Below are 21,259 nucleotides of genomic sequence, written 5' to 3'. Positions count from 1 at the left end.
ACAATAGGGAAACCATTGTTTGACTTTGAGGTGCACGTCAATGCCCACAACAGAGGAAAATATACTTCAAGAAGCCGTTAAATGAATGCATTGGAAAATCCAATTATGCGCTCACGCGAACCTTGGGGGAAAGCTGTGTAATTACTCCGTTCGAGTCACATCAAACACGGGGTGGAAAACTGTGTTAATTTATTAAAGCCAACCGTGGAATTGTATTTGTTTTCAGTACATATTATTAATGTAATACCAACCAAAAGTTTTCCACACAGCACGCTACAAGAAACACATACACAGCGAATTATGCGATCACTAGATGTGGGCATCAACGACGGTCAAATAATTCATTTGTCACTTGGAGTGAGGCATCAAAAGAGGGTAATATTAGAAACACTCTGGTTTTCCACTGTCTTGGTCAACATTAATTGTTTTTGGTCCTGCTTTAACAGTTTCCATATCATTTGGCTGCATGATTTCTAAATAATTCACTTTGATCTCCTCACTGTCCAGTAGGAATGAAGCAAATTTAATATAAACATACATTCTTAGTCTCAGGCAAAAGAAAATATCCAATTCAATTTTTCAAAGACATTTTTTTTCTGATGTTCCAATGGACTCAGCAGTGAGCAGAAAATCTTACATAGAGATTTGAGGTACTACCATAACTACAACACTGAAAATTCTGTACACTAGAACAAATGCACACAAACAAATGTTACTTATCTTGTTGTAACCTTTAGATGATGTATCAGTAATGTTGGTTTGTATGATGTCTCATATTAAGAGCAAGCAGTTTATATAGAAATGACAAGTCATTGCTAAAAAGAAATTAAATTAAGCTTCAATTCCACGTCTGAAGGATGAAATAACTGTGCTGTTTAAATTAAAATTAGGAGTGTCGTGATATACTGATATTGACAATATTTAAAAAAGAAATGCTAATAAGAAATGCTATTATTGTGTTAATTGTGTTATAGACTCTCTTCACCTCCCTACACTCGAGTCTAATTCATTTGCCAAAAAAGAGGCAAAACACACAATAAATAATGTTGAATTTGATTGATAGCATTATTAATATTATGATTATTATTTTTTTCAAATCTTTACGATATTATCATGATAACATCGTTATCGTTATCAACAATAATTGTACAGAAAATTAATTAACTAATTAAAACAAGCAAGAGAAACATGCAACACACTTCCTGGCTGCAAAGTGAAAGTGTTAAACTATTCCTTTAATATTTCTCCTAGGCCGTGTACATTTTAGTTAGAGCCAAACCAATACAAATATTGATGACTGAGATTTTAAAAGTCTGAGAATAATACATCATGTGCATCACGTACTGATGTACATACGGTAAATGGCCTTTAGGAACTACGAATATGCTGCATACAGCAATACACAGCTGCAACATTTATGGGTCTAGCTGTAATTTTAACAAGCTCATCCATGGAAAACTTGTAGAAAGCTTTACTCAGTGTCAACAGGTCAACAGTTTATAAAATCCCTTCATATCCGAGAGCTGCCACATCATCTACCAGGAACCACTGTTCTATTCATTTAACCAGACATTTCAGATCATTTCGTAGGCTGTTACAATACACTGCACATCTACTGACGACAGCCCATGATGAGTCAAGTAACTCCACAGACCATGCGTCCCTTCTGCTCTGCAGCCAGTGCATGGAAATAAAGGCAGAGGAGGATGCTTGATTTCAATGGTACATTACATAAAACGATTCACTCCTCCGTTTGCAGGCACAGGCCAAGACAAACACACTACAGCTGGAAGCAGAAAGAGCGGGGTGGGGGGGGGATTCGTGTAGCTGACTGATAAAGCACTCCCCTCATAGGGTTTATATTCAAGCAAGCGTCTTTGTACACATGCAGGATCAAGCAAACTCAGCCCACCACTCTCCACAACATGTTCATAATACACTATGTGCTGCTCCTGAAGTCAAGTCAGCTTCTTTTCCACTGCACAAGGAAGACTCCACAAAGGGTAACCAACTGAAGCAGCCTCGTGCAGCGGAAAGGAAACTCATGTGGTGGGAGAGCAGCAAGAGAAGCTGTGACTTTCTCACTCTATGGGCTGACTAACTCGTTTCCTTCCATGTGGCAGAACATGGCTCATAGCTCATTCATAGGTTTTACTGTGTGAGGCTGTATCATCGTTGGGACACAACACTATTTTCTTCAGAGCTATAAATCCAGTGTGAATGATGCTGCTGATGCTTCTCAGCCAAGTATGAAATAAAGCTTAACTTGAAATATATCTGGCGCTGCAGTCAATTTCAACGTGCATGACAGTGTAGTAATGCACTTCCAGGACTATTAACACACACACACACACACACACACACACACACACACACACACACACACACTGGAAATCTTCACTGCCACTCAGCTCTCAACTCTCCCCGGCATATGCTGCTTTTGTATTAACAAGGGTCAACATAATAACAAAGCAACGTATTGTTTGACCTACTACTACTCACCCCGCGCCTGTATCTTTTGTGTTTCAGAAAAGTGTGAACACTGAGGCCTGGCAGGGACATAGCTGACTGGTAAGATGAGAAACACACGGGTTGAAAAAGTGCCAAGTGCTCATATGCAATTAATTCACTTCTTACTGCACACTGAGAGCTGTGCATGTGTGTGATTGCAGCCTGCGTGAACGTGTGTGTATCTCCATTTCTGGTGCAGACAAGGTGGAATCACAACTCTAACCGCTGAACTCAGGTCCAGGGCCTTGTCCAGACCACAGCATATAGCAGGGAGACTCTACACCTGTCATCCTAGACCTCTTTCAATCATCAGGAGACTCTAACAAAGCTATACCGCTTACCCAATTTACATCAACCACAATAGCTGATGGTTTCCAGCCACATTTCTCTCTGGTTTTACAAAACGTCGCTGTGAAGCTTTCCAAAGAAAATCCCTCAATTATTTCACCAGGCTTTTGATTATTTGGATCCAGAGAAACAATACTCTTCTGTGGTAATTTGGCCTGAAGTACAGGCGCACTGAAGTGGAGTGGAGATAATGGTGGTGAGGTCACTGTTTGGTTACTAGCCACTGTATCCCCAATGAGAGCCAGGTGGCTTTTGGCCTATATAACACCAGTTTTTTATATGCATGACAGAAAATGACTCATCTCTCTTCAATGACAATGCCCTGTACATATGTGGGTGTTTACTTGCATGCATGTACTTATGTATGAGTGTATGAGTGTGTGTGTGTGTGTGTATGTGTATGTGTGTGTGTGTGTGTGTGTGTGTGTGTGTGTGTGTGTGTGTGTGTATGTGTGTGTGTGTGCGTGTGTGTGTGCACGCGCGCGCATGAGTGTTGCATGCATTAACAGTGTCCAGAGGCCAGGCAAGAGAAGAGGAAGGCTGAGTCACAGGATCCAAAGCTTCTCAGGAAGAGAGCAGTGTGATCTAAAACATGCTTGGCCAGGCCCCCGCACACTGCTGATGAGTTATAGCCCCGCTGCGATCCTCCGCCAGCGCCTTCACCTCAGAGATATACTGCAGTACACACTTCATCTCCCCTCTCAGGCCTGGAGTAGCCGGGGACAGCCAACAGATTCACCTCCACACGGGGCAAATAAACAGGTGAACCTGGGGGTATTTATGTGAGATTGATGGCGACAGCACTTTCTCCTGTTCTGGTAGAGCAGGAGGTCAGAAGGTGCACGGTAATGGCAGGATGTAGGAACATGCTGCTGTTGCTCAACTGAAACATTAATAATTGCTCTGGGGTCTGTTTAACAAAGTGGGCAGGGACTAGCTGCTTGAGGTTTTCTCTTTCTTTATGATTAATAATGAGAACTTACTTTTACAGAGCTTCTTTTGTTTAATTAGCAGCTTCACAGAAATACAATTGTACCTGTGTATTAAAACTAAACTAAACTAAACTAAACACTCCAGTCCAGCCAAATTCCAACACCCCAAGCTGTCACCTTCTTCAAAACAGAGACACCAAGAGGCAATTTCTCAGAACACTTAAACACACAGACAAGAATAATGGCAAGTGCAGTGCAGGGAAAAGCCATTTGAGCGCAGGCACACAGACTGCACAGGCTGTGCTGCTCCGCCGACCACAGCAGATTGGAGAGAAGGAGCAGAGAGAGAATATGGAAACAGGGAGCGGCTCTGAGGGGAACTAACCGAACAGCGAGCACGGCTGGAGAAAGAGACACAGTGACAAAAGGAGTCATGATGAGTGGCTGCCTGTTTACTCTGGGTTTAGAAATGACCAGACAAACCAATCAAACAAAAGTAGAATTGTAACACAACTACTTTTCTTTCCATTTGGCCTGTGGTGTTTTTCACTGAGGTCAAATGTTGCTTATTATATGGGTGGCATTTCTGAAGACCTTTTCCCTTCATAACACAGTAGGTTTCTTGTTCTAGCTACAACTTGTTGTATCAACATGTAATTGCACTTCCCCTGCCACCTTCCTATCAGTTTGACAGATCACCCTCGAAGCTGAAAGACAGGAAAGGCAAACAGTGCTGAGAAAACAACACAGAATAAGACATTCTGCAACCTGCTCGTACTGCAGGGATCAATAATACTGCACTGATATGTCTGTGTAGCTACAACAGAGACTGTGTGCTCTTCACTGCAGGACAGTGGAAACATTTTTGGCATGTTAGCAGATGCTATGGTCATGATTATAACATCTGTTTGTACTAGTCTTTTGAATTGAAGGGTTTTTCAGTTCAGGAAAGCAACATTAGTCATTAACTATGCCAAATAAGCAAGGGTTAATATCCTGACGAGGGCCGTGTTCTTGTCATTAAGCCCCCCTTCGTTCAGCATTTGTCATGGTTGAAGTCCTCTGAGTGTGCTGAGTTTGTCAGCAAATGCAGTCAAGGTGGAACTGCAATCTAAGAAGAGAAGAAACTTACGCTGCTAATGGATAAATTAATGAGGGAAATGAAATATCCTCTTTCAGCAAACCATGTTATGCTATGGTTACAAATTTATGAATGGAAACTAGCAGGGTCTCTCAGGAAGTGTTCCTAAATCACTACTTGTGGTTGGCTTCACAAGGACAAAGTCACCGGGATTCCTGAGTATTAAATGGTTCTAAATTACTGCTGCCTACCACTTCAATATAATCACAACCAAAGCCCATTCAGCTGGCATTAGCAGAGATTGGAGTGATGTGAGATTATCACCCGTCACTGGCTAAAGTCAAGTATGGTGAAGGGCATTTGGGCGCAACCTCGAAGCGCAGAAAATCCAAAGCAAAGCCACAGTTGGTGGCAGGAGCAGCCTTCTTCTGATGGTTTTGGCATCAGACATCAGCTGTATGGTGGCCACAACCCCCTCTGTGCCCCATGCGAAGCCTGCCAGCAGGGCTGTCCCAGCATCCCCTGCCCCTTTTCCCTGGAGAGGACCGCTCTTCTCCATTCTGTCATTCTCTGACTCTTGTGGCCAGGCCCTGCGTTCTGCCTTGCCACTTTACATTTAAAGGAGAGTAAGGCGGCAGAAATGTGCACTGCAGATGGTAGAAATTACTTAGCTCACTTAACTTCAGAGATTTTTTTTCCTTTTTCTTCTCTCTCTCTCTCTCTCTCTCTCTATCTCTCCATTTTCCACAAATTACTCCAAGACTGGGGAAATTGATAGATTCCTAGTGCAAGTAGGCTTTTGAGTTTTACATGGAATACTTTTGGTTTTTTTCAGCATTCCCAATTGTGATATCAATTTAGTCAACTCCATAGCTTTGGAATACACCAGTATGAACACTGAAAACCATCTAAGTTGGAAAAAGGCTAAGGCCATAACAGTGTGTATTCAGAACCAATACCAACAGTGAGTATTTTGATTCGAGGGTGACCTGTTTTTTCTTGAGAAGGAGCTGAATGTGCTCTCCAGGAAACGTCTGGCTCCATGTATATCACACATAAAGCCCTATGCTGTTGGGACGTCCTCTGGGGTGAAATATGGCTGCCAGCTCCATAGGAACATGCAGATGTGGACTTAAACTCTCCAAGGGAGGGAGGGAGGGAGATGGTGGTGATTTATTTCCCGTGTGTTTCAGTTAGTTTTGGTTGATGTGAACTGCAGTCCCTCCATTTTCCATCTGCACCCTTCGTTCTTGCTATTTTCGCTTCTCATTTTCGTGTATTCCATTTTCTCTTACTATTTTCTTTAGATTAATTTTCCCAGACCAGGTTTATTATCACAAACTTTAACACCGTATTAATATCTTAGGTAAGAGTGCTAGTGAGATTACAGTCATTTATTGTTTCTATATTCTAAAGCATAATCACCAAAGCAACATTTTCTGATTAAAATTGGACACAATAACCTTTGCTAAAAAAGCCTAAAGGCAGATAAAACACTATGATGAAAGCACACAAATGCAAACCAAAGAAAGTCTTCAACTCTGTTGCAACTCAGTCTAATTAATCTTGAAGAGGAATGCTGAGCTGATCTCATTTTCTCTGCCAAGTGTTACCTTGCATCATGCAATCGATATTACACAAAGGTTTAGAACAATCCAAATCCTTCTGTTTTGTAATACTCTGCCATTTTACTGTATGTTTCTCAATGTAGCCTGGTTCTGACTCAAAACGGCCTTTGTCTCGCTAATTACAGAGGCAGATGTACAGCCCTCAACCAGAACTGGGAGTTACAGTGCTGACAAAACCAGTAGGGAAACCTGTGGCTGAGGCAGCTGCCTTTCACAGCATTTCCAGCTGTAGTGAAAATGCAGCAACATCCTAAGGACAAGCACTAAAATTAAAGTATTCATAAAACTAACATTTGAGGCAAAGGTTTAATGATTTTTTCCATTACCTATGCCAGAAGAACTTCAAATTTCCTTCCTCCTGCTAAGCTTTATCATCCCCTTTGACGGTGAGAGAATCTTTTAACTATCGCCAAGCTGCACTGTAAATTCACTGTTTATATCAAACATGTTCGCTGCCAGCATTCACCAGAAAGCAGGTCCACTGAAAATGAAATTGCGACTTTGTAAGATATTAAATATAGACTCATAAAGAGTGAAAATTAAACTATGTTGATCACCCCAATTGGCATTACGACATCCATCGAATCTGTCAAATGTTTAGCACTACCAAAGCAAGTGTTTAGCTTCAAATATTTTCAGTTTCCTAGCAGTCTAATCCCACCCATCCCAAGCAACATCACATCATCCTCCAAAAATGCCTGGGTGAAGAGGAATGTTCTGTAGCTGGCTGGCTGTCCAGGCTGACCAAGTGGCTAACTGGGAGTCATTCTCAGGGAGTCGTGAACTTTTGTCCCGCCACTGATCCCTTGCTGGCTGCACGAGAGGACTTGGGCGACACCAAACAGGAAGTGTTCAACAAGTGGAAGCTATGGATGTTTATCTCGCACCATTCATCAACCCCCAAAAACCAGACACAGAAGTCGAAACCCGACCAGTGAAACAAGGCTGTCCTGACTCGGAGTTGCATGTAGCCACTGGGGAGCCGTCAACAGGCCATCATGGGGTTAGATCTGGGCTGGATGGTACCCGACTGGGAGGGTCTCCGCCACCCTCTGGCTCCTTTCGTCCTTTCTCACAGTACTCAAGGAGCCCTGCCAAGAGTTGATACCCTTGTGCCAAGTGGTGACACTAAAACAGTCACATTTTAAATTATTCAATAGATTTCAGGAGCAGTAACTGCAATAGCTGCTCTTAGAGAGCGAGCCTATCAGGATCAGGTTACGCCGGACTGAGGCTGACCTTAACCACAAAAGTTGTTGAATGTGGTCCAGACCACTACTATCAAAACCGACTTTAGATCAGTAGAAGGAACAGAGAGAATGTAAATCTATTCTGCAGACTCTGGCCAAGTCATGTGGTTGAGCCTTTAGCAGGAAGAAGAATGAGCCGTACAAAATCTATACAATACACAGCTATTATAACAGGCTGCATGACTCCCTGTCAAACAATGAGACTGATTCAAAACTAAAGGGTTCAGGAAAGATATGAAATGTCAACCTTGAAGTATGACACAATATACACAGTAGAAGAGAGTACATGCAAACATTTGGAAATTATACAGCTGTCCAACTGCATTCAGGGTGCATCTGCTATAGCACATAGGCTTGAATCCACAGTGTTTACTGTGATTTCTCTGAGAGTAACAAGCATCTTCAGTACAGAGGCTCACTGAAAATTGGACATGAGCTAGTTTTTCAGATGTTGCTGTCTAGTACACAGAAACATTTCACACATCTTATGGTTCAGTAAGCTAGTGAAGGAACAGGTTCCAAAATAAAACATCAAAAAAGAAAAATCGTACTAACACCGGCAGCAGTGCAGCAAATTAAAGCACTCACTTCCCCAGAAAACCAACTTTCTGTCCTTAAGCTATATATGGTCACAAGCTTTGAGAAGATACTAAAGGAATGAGATTGCAGATACAGAAAGTCAAAATGGGGTTTTTGTATTATCTGATATGAAAAGTATGAATCTTCAGCTGAATATATGGTCCTGTGGCAAAGGGCTATACCATACCTACAGCAGCTATGTGCGTAAGCCACAGTCTGCACCATAGCTAACATTCACCTCCTCCAAACTACACATTGGGGCTATGTGAGCAAGGTAGAAGCTACATGGGGACTGCAAGAACTGTGATTGATCAGTGCGTGCTTTCTCTCAACTTTCTGATGCCAGTGGAGTTTGTTGAGAGTAAACATTAAAGAAGCTGAAGAAAGACTCCCAGCTCTTTTCTCCTTTTCAGTAACACACTTCCAGAAAAGCCATTACACTGCAGACCTCCAGATCACAATCACACTGTATCAATGAATGAATGATTGAACATACAGCGACACAAGGCAAAATTATCTTGATGTAACTTGTCTGTGACAAACTACATCTTCTGGCAGGCCTGAAAGCACCTTGGGGTCCCATGAAGAGAACTACTTGGAAAAGTGCATCTGGGCTGCCGTTCTTGCCCTGCTGGCACGGTGACCCAAACCCAGATAATCACCAGGAAGATGGACAACTTGCTCTGCCACTGTAACTGTTGAAGGCTAACAAGATACCAGCATGGTTAATATCATTGTTTACATACAACTAAATCCCACTCACAACAGCTGACACAGCAGAAAACCTGACACGGAGTGGACAGATTTAAGTGGGGATAAGCATCCATGTTTGTTGCATGGCTGAATGGTGAGTCACTTTAGTGAAGCAGGCCAATTCTCAGCGGAGGAAACAGCAGCATGGAGGGGGGAATAGACTTCCATCCAAACTCCATCTCCATGCAGATATTACCACATGAAGTCTAAAGCCTTTTCCTGTCTCACCTCTGCTGACAGACACCTGAGGTTCTGCTGACTGGAGACATCCTGGGACGAATGTCAACAGCTAAGCGAGGGTCAGAGATCCTCAGCTGGAAAAGTTGGACGCCATGAGTGGACTTTGTAAAAGGCTCACCATTGTCATGCATATTTTAGAACAAGAGCAGGGATGGACTGGAGAGTGCAGAAGGCTTACAGTCATATTTTCCATTGATATCAAAGCCATATGGCTGGATTTCATGAAATAGTTGAGGCAGTGCACTGCATTTGGCAGTGTTTAATAGAAGAAATGCACAATAATGTGGATGAACGGGCTGGATATGTTCTGTGGTACTAATGAGCAGTATATTATGATGAAAAGGATCTACAGTATGTTCAGATGTTTATTCTATAGCCTTTTAAAAGTTCCCATGACTGCTGGCCATAAATTAGATAGATAGTTTCCTGTCATATCTTATGAGACTCCATGGTATCTTTAGATGAGTGCATGTGATATGAATTGATACACAGTGGTAAAATTGCACAAAACCAATAGATGATCTTAATCACTTCTTGGCAGATTATCAGCACCCACTCACTATGAATGCACTGCACTGATTTTCTTCCAGGGTCGTCTTCAAAGCATCGTATTTCCCACTCTTTTCCTGTTACAGATTCTTGCGACCATGCCAATGTTACAGGATCCATGTAAATATGCACAGTGATGAGATTTTCTGCTCTGCGGACCAGAACTGTTCATAACTAGCTAGTGAGAATCAGCAGACCTCGTAAAGAACAACAACATTACCCTGCTCCTCTGGAATGTCAACTTGGACAACATAGAACCAAAGGACACGGACGCCATACAGATAGATCCTTCACTATCTTCCACTTGCTGCTCAGCACAAGCCCTTCATTCATTTTTTTTTTCCTTATTTCCATTATCACCACCTCAACAAACACAAATACAGCTCTGACCTACCTACATATTCAGATCTTAGTGGCTGATGAAAGGGCTTTGTTTAATCACCCTCTTTTTATCCAGTCACTGATAATTATAGACAGAAATGGAGCAATCATCATTATTCACAAGAGGTTAAAAAAAAAAACAGCAACGTGTGGATGCACATAGGAGCCATTTCATTATTCCAACAGGCTTTACACGCCATTAATCCCACACAAGTATAAAGTGCAGTTCACATCCACGGGCTCAAAGAAGAGAAAATAACTGGGTAAGAGGTTTAGAGCACCTTCATATGTTTAGAAATATTGTATATTTAGTACAAATATTCATGGATGTTATTAACTTTCAATTTCAATTTGCAATATTAATTGTATTACTGTACAAATTTACTGCTAGTTTCATGCTCCAGTTTATGTGAAACACTGTTTTGATCTCATTTGGTATTAGTAGTAGTGCAATGAATGTATTTTACTGACAGAGGAAACCACTTTGCATAAAAGGCGTTAAATCTGTGGTGCTGTAGCTTTACAATGCTTATTATTACATGGGACTGCTTCAGATAAGAAAACAAAAATTAAAATGTTTTAGCCTTATTTTCGCTTCACGTCATAAAAACGGACACAAAAACACACACACACACTGGCAGACAGACACCATGATCAGGACCTCCCGACCACTCTCAGCACAAAAGAACTAGAACAGGCAAAGTAAAGCTTGATTGGCACTTAGGATATTCTTAAACAACCAAATATGAGATGGCAAATGATGTGAAATGGTGGGGCCTGTACTTGTGTTTAAAGCCACTTCTTATGCTGAGGCTACACTACAGTGTCATTACAACACATTACCAATGTCATGGAAAATAAAGTAGTTCCCTACATCACACAGGCAGAGCAAAACCACTGAGCAGTGTGCGTGTGTGTGGGGATGTGAGCGTGTATGCATGCACTTGCATCATGTAAGTCCGGCAACATTACACCACAATGTAAATAACTGGTGCTACTAGACTGTGTCCTGTAACAGAAGGAGCATCAGTGCTGTTGTGTACTTGCCTCTGTGGTGTTTGACTCATTTTGGGGCAAGAGGCCCAGATGTCTGTGTTGGAAACAAAACCTAAACAGATGAATATGGTAGAAGATGGCAAAACACACGGGTGCATCATCATTTCAGTCGTCTACTGCCTTCAGGATTACTGCTGAAATTTGAAAACAAGCTAATTGTAGTGGGTTTGTGTGCGTTTGCGGAAAACCTTTCACTTCGGAGGATAATAGGGAAAGAAAGTTTGATGAGGCATGTCCTGTGTCCCTGACAGGGATCCTGCATGAGAGAAGTCCTTACCTTCTGGTCCACAATGGAGCACACCAGGTCCTTTACAGAGGACAACGACAGGTCATTGGCCTCCAGGTTCACCGTCTCTCTGGTCAGTCCGATCTGCAGCAGGAAGGACACCCCATGGAAAGAGCTGCGGGAGTTGGTGGGGCTGGGGGCGCTGTGACTGCCGTTGGACAGCCGCGTGTAGAGCGGTCCAGGCGGGCTCGGCGACGAGGACGGGTGGTGCGGATGGAGAGAGTGGAGGTAGGCTCGAGGTAAGGATGGGGGAGAGGAGGCAGACATTGGGTTTCTTCCAATGGCGACGTGAAATGCTGAATAGTGGAGAACTCAGAGAGGAGTGATACAAAAAAGCACAGCTGGATCTGTGGGGATAAACTCTTGGTAGGGGGAACCTTTGGTCCTCATCAGTCGTAGTGACTCAGCACTGTATGTTTATCAAAGTGACATTGTTTTTCAGAAATTGAGAGGGTAATAACCTGTCCGCCCACCTGATCTCATACACCACACACTCATTAATTAAGTGGGCAGGTTATGGAGAAAGTCTCTGAACAATCCACAGGCTTCTGCAGTAAAGTCACTGCCACAAACTTCATATCCTGGAGTGGTGTTCCTTCTCCTTACTGAAGTCAGTAATCCACTCTGACCACAGGAAACCTGTCACCACAAACATACACACACAGACAAACACACACAGCTATTTTTATAATGAAAAAAGTATTCACCTAGAGAAAGTAATTCACTGGTGCATATTATTCTGTTGTCATCTGTATGAATGAATCAACTCCTTTTCATCACACTGTGAACACGTTTTGGTTAAACTGATTTGGAACAACATATCTTTAAAAACATGTACTGTATATACCTTTACAATGAAAGCACTCGTCACCCGGTAATATCAGTCAACCACACTGACGAAATATAGTACGCAAGATCGATATTTTCCTTTTCTAGAATTGTTTCTGAAAACTTTAAATTTCATTGAGACTAGGTTATTTCTATAACTACCATCTGTGTTGTGTTTTGCTGTTGCCTTGCACTGTTGTGGTTGTGTGCAGAGGTACTTCACAAAGTTAGCTTTAAGCTAACTCCACATTGCCTGTTTGTAAATGGGCCGTGCTAAAGCAGCCACAACTGAAACTTTTGTATATGAGTTTTAGTTTTAACGTTACTATCGACCTTTTTTGACTTTTGGTGAACGTAAGAAAATTATGACTACAACTGCTCATGCGCAAAACAGTCAAATTAAAGCCCAAAGGACACGTAAAAGTCGATAAAGCGTATCATTTCTGTGTTTACAAGAATTCAAACTCCACAAACATCTGGAACCAAGGCTTCTGAACATCTGCACCCCTCCCACTTTCGATTGGCTCGCTGGCAGAACACAAGCCGAGTCGAGAATGCCAGCAAAACAAGTTATACAAGCCTCGAGATTTGCACATTCAGGGGACACTGTTGCACTTGAACTATCTGTTCGCGTACAGCTCGTTCACAACCAAACGTCGAATTAAATCATTGTGAAATGATACTTTACCTTCACAGTCAGCGAAGGGCGCTTTCCTTTCCATTGTGAGTGGACTGAAGAAACTTTTTAACTCCATCAACTGAGGAAAGCGGAGCCTCAAGTTTATTATTCTGCACTTTCTGGAAGTCCGCACACAAAAGCACTGCGTCGTAGCCTACAGAGAATAAATACCAACTTAACTTTTACAGAGGCGCACCGAGACTGTTCGAGCCGTCCATTTATTTTCTCTTATCTTTTATTCCAGATTGTAAATTCATGCGCATCTTATTATCCTTCCAGCTGTGACTACTCCCCCTGCTTGACGAGAAAAAGAGCAGCGACCGTCGCTGGGGCTTGGAGTCTTTTTATTATCTCCGCATAACTGACTTTCCATGTGTGGGGAGGAAAACTTGAACTACAGTCCGTGTGAAGCAATGGCGCCTCCGATGGAGCTCAAACCAATGCGCATGTGCCTTTCTTTTCCGTTATTTCAACTTGGCCATGCCAAGAAAAAAAAACTTCATTCTACACGACCCGGTTCGGCTTGTAACACGCCGGTTTCCAAAGTGGAGTCCAGGAGTCTTCAGGGGCCATTGAAGACTGAGATTCATTCTATAAGTCTCCATCAAGATGAGGAATAAACTGATTTATTTCATCAAATTAACAACAAAGAAAGGATAAGTTTGAGTTTTCTGATCACAGCTTTCAGTCTCTACTGTGTTGTCTCATCCTATAAACAGCTTAACTCCTTTTAGACTCAGGTTTAAAAACTGGAGTCTGTAAACCATGACATAAAATGGTGTATGTTTAATTTATCTGATATACGGAAGCTACTGTATCTATTCAATTAACTGGACTTATAAGGATTGTCAAGAAAAACAGGAAGAGTGACTTGATTTTGCAAGGATGCTTACTAGTCATCTAACTGCCAGCTCATAGTTTAGGTGAACTGATGCACAGCAAGGTTACACAACAAATTTTAGGAACTGCTCCATCGTTACACTTGGAATGTAAGGTTTTGTAATTCAGTGATGACATTTAACACAAATCAACAAAAATGACAAACAGAATGCAGCATTTATTAAAAGAAAAGCCTTTTAATGGATTAATACTGAGGAAATGTGGGGTCTATTCTCTTTGCCCAGGCCATTAGGCCTCCACAGATGTCTTTCACTGTAATACTGTCCACTTCTGATCCGCTCATCTTCTCCAGAACCTGCACCGCCTTCTGAGAATCGTTACCCAGCTTACAGACCACATACACTGGAGGAAGCCACAGAGAGAAAACACTGGCAGATACGTTTGGTCAAAGCAATGGACTCAATTTTAAGCTAAATTTGCCTCAGATTGAATTTGAACACACTTAACCTTAACTTCTTTTTCATGTTTAAAATAATACACAGAAACACCACAACAGACAAAAAGCTGCACACAAGACTTTCAGTGGTACATTTATAAACAGATCCATGTTTAAAATAATGAAGACTTGAATATGCAAGAACTGAATATACAATAGGTGGCCAAGACTGTAAAGCACAAAGATAAAACTCTAAAACCTAAATTTAACTCATTGATAAAGAAAGCTCAACACAGTGAATATCCAGAACACCACAAAAATAATGTTTTGAATATTAATTTCTCTAAAGCAGGCCAGCTGCTCAGGTTGACCACACTTGTTTTGGAAAAGAGGTCACCTAGCAACCCCATTACAACCTTTTACTAGCTGTCCAAAATAGGCCTCCGGCCCGGCACTATGCAATATACAGAGTGGACTGTGAATATGCACAAGTGGCTCTACGTGCCTGATCATTTCAAACAACATACACAGAGCCTAAATGGTGTTTTGACATGTTACCTGGAGGCCGGCAGTCACCTGCCATCTGCTGTTTCAATTGGCTGATTCTTTCCTGAAATAACTGGATGTGTTCACTCTTTCTCTCCTCTAAACTTGAGAGTGGGATGTCTGGCAGAAATATAAGGAGGATAATCACACAGAAAAATGAAGTGAAAGTACAGAATTAGGACAAAGTGAGACCAAGTTTGTGTCTCCATCACTCACAAGGATACTGAGAGAGAAGGGTAAGTGGCATATATCCACCTCCACAAGAGGGCGCACATCCAACAAAAGATGGGGCTCTGCCTTGTCCATTATGGATTGATAATCCTGGAATAATATTAAAACAGCTCTTAATGCACTTATACTATCAGATTTATAATCAAAGAGAGGTGTGGCTTTATTTTTTGGAAAAAGACATTGATTTATGACCATAGTTAAACAGGGAAACCGAAATTACTCACAGCAAAGGTTGAAATACTGCTTGGATTTGTATTTGAGGAGTAATATGAACATTTTAACTGCTTTTCCTTAAATCACAGGAAACAAAACTGTTTCTAACTGGAGCCCCATGCACAATCTCGATTACAGCCCAATCAATCATGATCCCCATCTCTGTGCTTAATGACTCAGCGGGTTTGAAAGCGCCAATTCTGCAGAAATATAAACAGATGCAATCCACTACCACTGCTCTCAGTGCCAAATAGAACATGTTATTCTTTCCCATAGAAAATCTACAGGCCCATATTAAGTCATTTCCCATTTGGGGCTGGGTCAGCACAGAGATGTAATCAGTTTATGAATGCACATGAAAACTGAGAAAATTGTGAGTAATCATACAATAAACAGCGCTAAATACAGGGAGTCACGCAATGGCCGAGTGTTCTGGAGAATATATTCCCTACCTGTACTGTGATCCTCTGATCTCTGGAGAGGAGGTTGAGTTTGCGGCACTGAAACACACGGAAAAATCGGGCAATAAGAGAATTTTCCTATGATTAGGGGATAATTACATGTACTTTCTACGTGTCATATTAAATGGCAAAATACAGTTGATGTAAGAAACACTTCTTATTACTTCAAAAAGCAACATTCCTATGAAAATGTGCCCAACTCCACAATATGAGGTACCCGATCTGTTTCATCTCTTACAACCAACCTTATCTGTGGCAGCAGACCCACAAAAGCTCTCATAGTCCACAAGCTTGGTTACACTGGGGTTCTCTCCACAGACTGCACAGCCAGTCTGCTTGGGCCGCAACTTGATGGACCTAAATCTGGCATCTTGAGCGTCAAACATCACCAGCTGCTGGCCGCAGGAAGCTGGGACGCCTGGTCAAGGATAAGGCTACTTTGTTAAATGTATCACGTCAGACACGTGTATGGGCACCATAGCAACATTCAGGCGTTTTGGTAGGAAAACAGTCCCAACACTTCCCTGGCTGATGCATCACGGCCAGGTGTTCGCATGAGTATCACAATGCGAGTCAGAAGGCATGACAGGGCAAGCCTATTCTCTGATGTGAGTCTCAATATTAGCAGGAGAACACTGCAACCACGACAGCTCCATGAGACAATGACAAAGGAGTAGTCAGCAGAGTCCAGAGAATCCAGACAAAATATCTCTGTTCTTGCCTTGTTTTATCAGACAGGCAGAAAACACCATCGCTAATCTTGCTACAATGAAATCCCTTTCTGCAGTTGACTGTTGATTCATTGCAATGACTCGGCAAAAAATTCTGCTGCCAACCAACAATATGGCCAAGCAAGGTGAAGAATGTAATGTAGGAGTTAAGAATGGAACAGCAAAGGATACAGCCTTGTCCAGAGGCAATCTTGATGACTTCCAAAGCTTGGAAGCAGCCCATTATCCCTGGAACTTGAAGAAAAGTGGAAAATGTTACCAGCAGCTATTATTTACACACACTGTTCTCTGTACAAAGTTAATGGCTTCTGGGCAAGTAAGGGGACAAGACTCACCCACTCCTAACACCCCTCCGTCAGAACAGTTGGTCACTGTCTCTGGGGGTGGGGGTACTGGGTACAGACATCTGTAGCAGGGGCCTCCACGGTAGTTATATACTGTCAACTACAAACACGCACATAAATTATTTTACTAATCTTGAGGAGCCTGACAAGAAAGAGGGCTTTCTACCTCACCTGTCCCTCCATTCTCAGCGCACTTGCTGACACCAGAGGCTTGCTACTGAGGACACAGGCGTCATTCACCAGATAGCGTGTGGGGACATTATCTGAACAATCAGCCACAATGTCATATATGAGGTCAGCAAAGTCAAGGAGTCATCATAGAGTTTATCAATATAATAGATTGCTTGTTAAGTTTCTACTTGATAAGAAATCATGAGCTTGAATAGGACTTAGTGGACGGCAGATGTAAGAAATATTCATGACAAAGAATTAGCCAGCGGCAGGCCTGCGTAACAGATGTAGGTTGAGGACTTTGCAGCAGGATACTGTTGGATGAGTTGCAAGGCATTCTCTGACGATAGCTGCAGGTGGTAGGGAATACACTCTACAGTGGAGTTCAACCTGCACACAATAAGTGACATTCAAAAATAGCAATTAGTTTCCCAAGAGGTCAGGTTCAATCCTCCATAGTTAGCAGAATTAATACGATAATATGAATAGGACATCAGTATTACAATTGACCTTAAAAATCCCATACCCAGGGCTGTACTAGTGTTTCAGTTAAAACCAAATCACAAAACAACATGTGAGCTTTGAATCTGACATGGGATCTGAGTCACATGTCAGCCCCCTCTCTTCTCCCCCCTCTTAATACTTACTGTCTGTCTCCCAACTATCAAACAGGTGACAAAACAAATAAATAATCTTGCATTATGCACTCAGCAAAACTCATTAATGAAGAATGAACAATAAGAAAAAGAAGAGGATGGTTTTGTACGTGTGACACAGCATCAAAACACTGTGTACATGTTTTTGCTCAGTCAGTGAAATGATGCCCTCATGTGGCCATGGCTATACAATGTGTGTGCTAACCACAGTAGGCCCACTGTGAAGGAGAAAAGCACCAGAAACAGCCGTCTCTAAAATAGCATGTTTACACAATATTTGCAGACTGGGGAGAAATACACAACCAAATATAACTTGTGGTGAGACAGGAGCACGCCAGCATACATTACACAGCAACCAAAGGGTCACAAAAAGCAGTTAAATACACCAATTATCATAGTTACAGAACATCTACTAATATTATGTAATTTACTAATGATATATAATAATGATAATGTTTTAATGTTGGTCTGCTTGAGCTGTTTTGGCACATTTGAGCAGGAATACATTTCTCAAATGTTCTCAAGCACTCTTGTTCTACTAGAGGATATTGGTATAAAGGTACTTTGACCTCTATGTATTGTATATTGTCCCACACCAAGTGTAATTTTTCAAGAAATGTGTACAGGTACCAGTCAGTACCTTCTAACTGCATTAGCAGCAGACAGAGCCTTGGCCTGGCCCTGGTTCTCCTCCCCATGTAGCACCTGTCTGTGCAGGTTACTCAGCTCCACTTCGTCATAGTCCAGCAAACCCAGGCGCCCTGGAGACACACAGAAAAGCTTTAGAATAAATAAATAACAAACCCTGATAACATTGACGAACCATGACCGTTAAACTCAAATGGTCATTGACTTTTCTCAAATTTTGTATCTGCTTACTTCTGAACACAGTCAGTGACTCTTCCCCTAAACAGCATGTTAATATTAACACAAACTCCTACACCCCTTTCCTTCAGTTTTTCCAGTTATCCTCAGTTAGTTATATAACCAAAGTGTAGTTGAAATTTCACCTGAGGCAGAAAGTAATATAAGTTTGACCGCAAAAGAAAAACATATGCCATATACTGCATGTCTCAAAATAAACACACACTTCTCCACAGTAAGATAAGAGTGATTCCTGATTTTATTCATTAAAAAGTACTAAAACTGGTAGTGGGATATTTTTCTTTGAGAAATGCAAACCTCTCCCCTGCAGGTACATTTATTCAGTTTACCAGCCCCTGGGAGGTGAGCCACATTGCTAATTTTAGATTCTGCCTTAAGGAAAACACAAACAGTTGGCGTCTCAACAATTATTTACACCTATATATTTATTTATTTCAAGGATAATTATAGAAGGGTTAATGATTTAACTAATTTGGCAAAAGGTCATGCTGTACATTAATCAACTACATTACCTACCGATGCCTGCCGCTGCAAGGTACTGTGCCAGGGGGCAGCCTAGTCCTCCACAGCCAACAATCAGCACTGAGGTCTTGGATAAGTTTAGCTGACCTGTGGACAGTCAACATGTACTCTGTTGTGTTCAGTCTTGCCATGAATCTCATTTGACAGGATGCTTACTGTACTGTACATCAGAATAACACTGCCTGTAACCATCCATACCTTGTACACTAAGGTCAGGCAGAAGGAGCTGTCTGCTGTAGCGCATGATGTCCTCATTGCTGAGGGCTGGTTTGGCTTTCAGTGGGATTAGTGGTCTCACTTCGTCATGCAGCTCCAGTGCTGAGGTATGGCTCTGATATCACAACACGGGACAATAATTATTTCACAACAACAAAGGAAACAGGATTGTACAAGAGCTTTGGGCCAGGTGGCATCACAGCCCTCAACAATCTGTCTGTATAATATAAGGAGCTTTGTTTATTTCTCTCTTTACGTATGTCTCCAGCTAATAAGTCTGACATAAGGAGCTGATTAGCAATAGTTTTACATAAGAATGGATTGAGGAACATCTGAGTGGCTAGTATGTTTAGCTGTATGTTTACTAAGTATGTTTACCACTAAAATGCCTTTTTGCTTTTAATGCTGTATTTTCAATATGATGCTGATGTGACATTAACATTGGTACTGTTTTTTCTAGGAGAAGAAGAATTGGGCATATTGTCATCAATTACCCAATTCACAGATGATGTGTGACATCTCATAGCATTTAGAATAAAATAACTGTGAATGAGATAGCAGTGCGTGCAGCAGTTTGTCTTTTTGAGCTGGTTATTGTTACCCAGAACCTACAAGGAATTTATGGATGTGTGCGTGCCTCCTGATGAATGACATGAGGAGCTACAGTTATGTCTCCATATACTGCTACTTTAATAGATGCACCTATGCAATCTATTGCAATTTAATTCAAGCAGCTATGCCTTAAATTGATCTTCAGTTTTGTTTACATGGTTGGAAATGTGTGATTTCAATTACAAATTTATTACTCTGGTCATAGGTGCAGGTAGTGTTGTACTTTATTACATTATATTCATTCGGGTCCTCTATTTTTTGTCCTCCCTATTTACATATATAAGGTTGGGAGGTGGGCGGAATATTAGAAACACCTGTCAATATAACGCAGTCCAGTATATAACCATCACTAAGAAACAAAAATTCAACATGATAAGTAACTAGCGTGCTAGTTAGCTCTCTATCAAATGTCCAAGTTTAAAGATAGGAGTACCTGGGTCAAATGTGCTAATGTTATGTTCCAAAGTCGCTAATAAGGAAGGGTTGCTATCCATAAGTAGCCTACATAACATTTAGTTAGTCAAATGTAATGAGAATACTATACTATTATACTATTACTATTATGGAACTAATTTATGTAGGCACAGGCTGTAAAAGTGGACAACTGGTGTATAAATAAACGTCAGCTTGACATTTAGCAAAACTTTCATACCTTTTCCAGCTGAGCCAGTTTATTCTTCAGAGCTGAAATCTCTCTCTCTTGCTCCTTGAGCTGTGCTTTCAAACAGCACACCTCCTGAGACATCGCTGCTGCAAGCACAACAAGAACAACCGCGGTTACAACAAAAAAAGATGTATAATATCACAACAAATATACTTTAAGTCTGCTTCAGCTGCAGTATCAAGTGTGTTGAGAAAGATGTTGACATATGAAGCAGGCGAGGGAGCGCACTTCCGGGCTGACCACGTGAAACGAGACCACGTGGTAGATGACGTAAGGCGCTGCTCGTACTCAAACGGAATATAAGTATAAATTTTAAGAACTGGTATGTCTGATTGTTTTCATGTTTTCAAATCTGAATTAATGGAAGATAAAATAATAATAATTAAGTAAGTAAATAGATAAATATTTAATACTATGCTTTACCTACTGGTAGACTACACAACGACAAAAGAAAAGCATGAGTTGTTCCAATCATAATATATTGATAGATAGCTTATTACATTCTGTTTTGTTGTTTGTTTATTTTCTGTGGTTTTGTTTGTTTGTTGTTTGTTTGTTTGTTGTAAAATATGAAGCTCCCGTTGGAAAATGCTGACCAGTAAGTAGACATGATGGGACTAGTCTTTTCTC

General features: G+C 41.4%; 2 protein-coding genes across 3 annotated transcripts in view; both read right to left on the bottom strand.

Moving 5' to 3' along the window:
* prkd3 (protein kinase D3) overlaps positions 1-14,051 on the bottom strand; it is a 37,695-nt gene extending 23,644 nt beyond the window's left edge. For both annotated transcript variants that reach the window (XM_056393363.1, XM_056393365.1), the window contains exons 1-2: positions 13,111-14,051; positions 11,586-12,233 (exon numbers count right to left, since the gene is read on the bottom strand). In XM_056393363.1, the coding sequence (XP_056249338.1) occupies positions 11,586-11,861 (276 nt within the window). In that variant the 5' untranslated portion in view covers positions 11,862-12,233; positions 13,111-14,051. The remainder of the gene's footprint in view (positions 1-11,585; positions 12,234-13,110) is intronic.
* Positions 14,052-14,157: 106 nt separating this feature from the next.
* On the bottom strand, positions 14,158-20,864 carry mocs3 (molybdenum cofactor synthesis 3). The gene is made up of 13 exons (XM_056393366.1): positions 20,618-20,864; positions 19,336-19,468; positions 19,132-19,224; positions 18,371-18,491; positions 17,390-17,464; positions 17,075-17,192; positions 16,895-17,003; positions 16,731-16,793; positions 16,074-16,237; positions 15,820-15,867; positions 15,148-15,244; positions 14,936-15,043; positions 14,158-14,343 (listed from the first exon to the last, which is right to left on the bottom strand). Exons 1-13 carry the CDS (start codon positions 20,708-20,710, stop codon positions 14,186-14,188), a joined length of 1,380 nt encoding a protein of 459 aa, XP_056249341.1. The 5' UTR covers positions 20,711-20,864; the 3' UTR covers positions 14,158-14,185.
* Between the last annotated feature and the right edge of the window lie 395 nt (positions 20,865-21,259).

The sequence above is a fragment of the Seriola aureovittata genome, chromosome 13 (assembly GCF_021018895.1).
Source record: "Seriola aureovittata isolate HTS-2021-v1 ecotype China chromosome 13, ASM2101889v1, whole genome shotgun sequence".
Classification (NCBI taxonomy): Eukaryota; Metazoa; Chordata; class Actinopteri; order Carangiformes; family Carangidae; genus Seriola; species Seriola aureovittata.
Note: the sequence above shows the minus strand (reverse complement) of the source record. Positions and strands in the feature narration are given on the sequence as shown.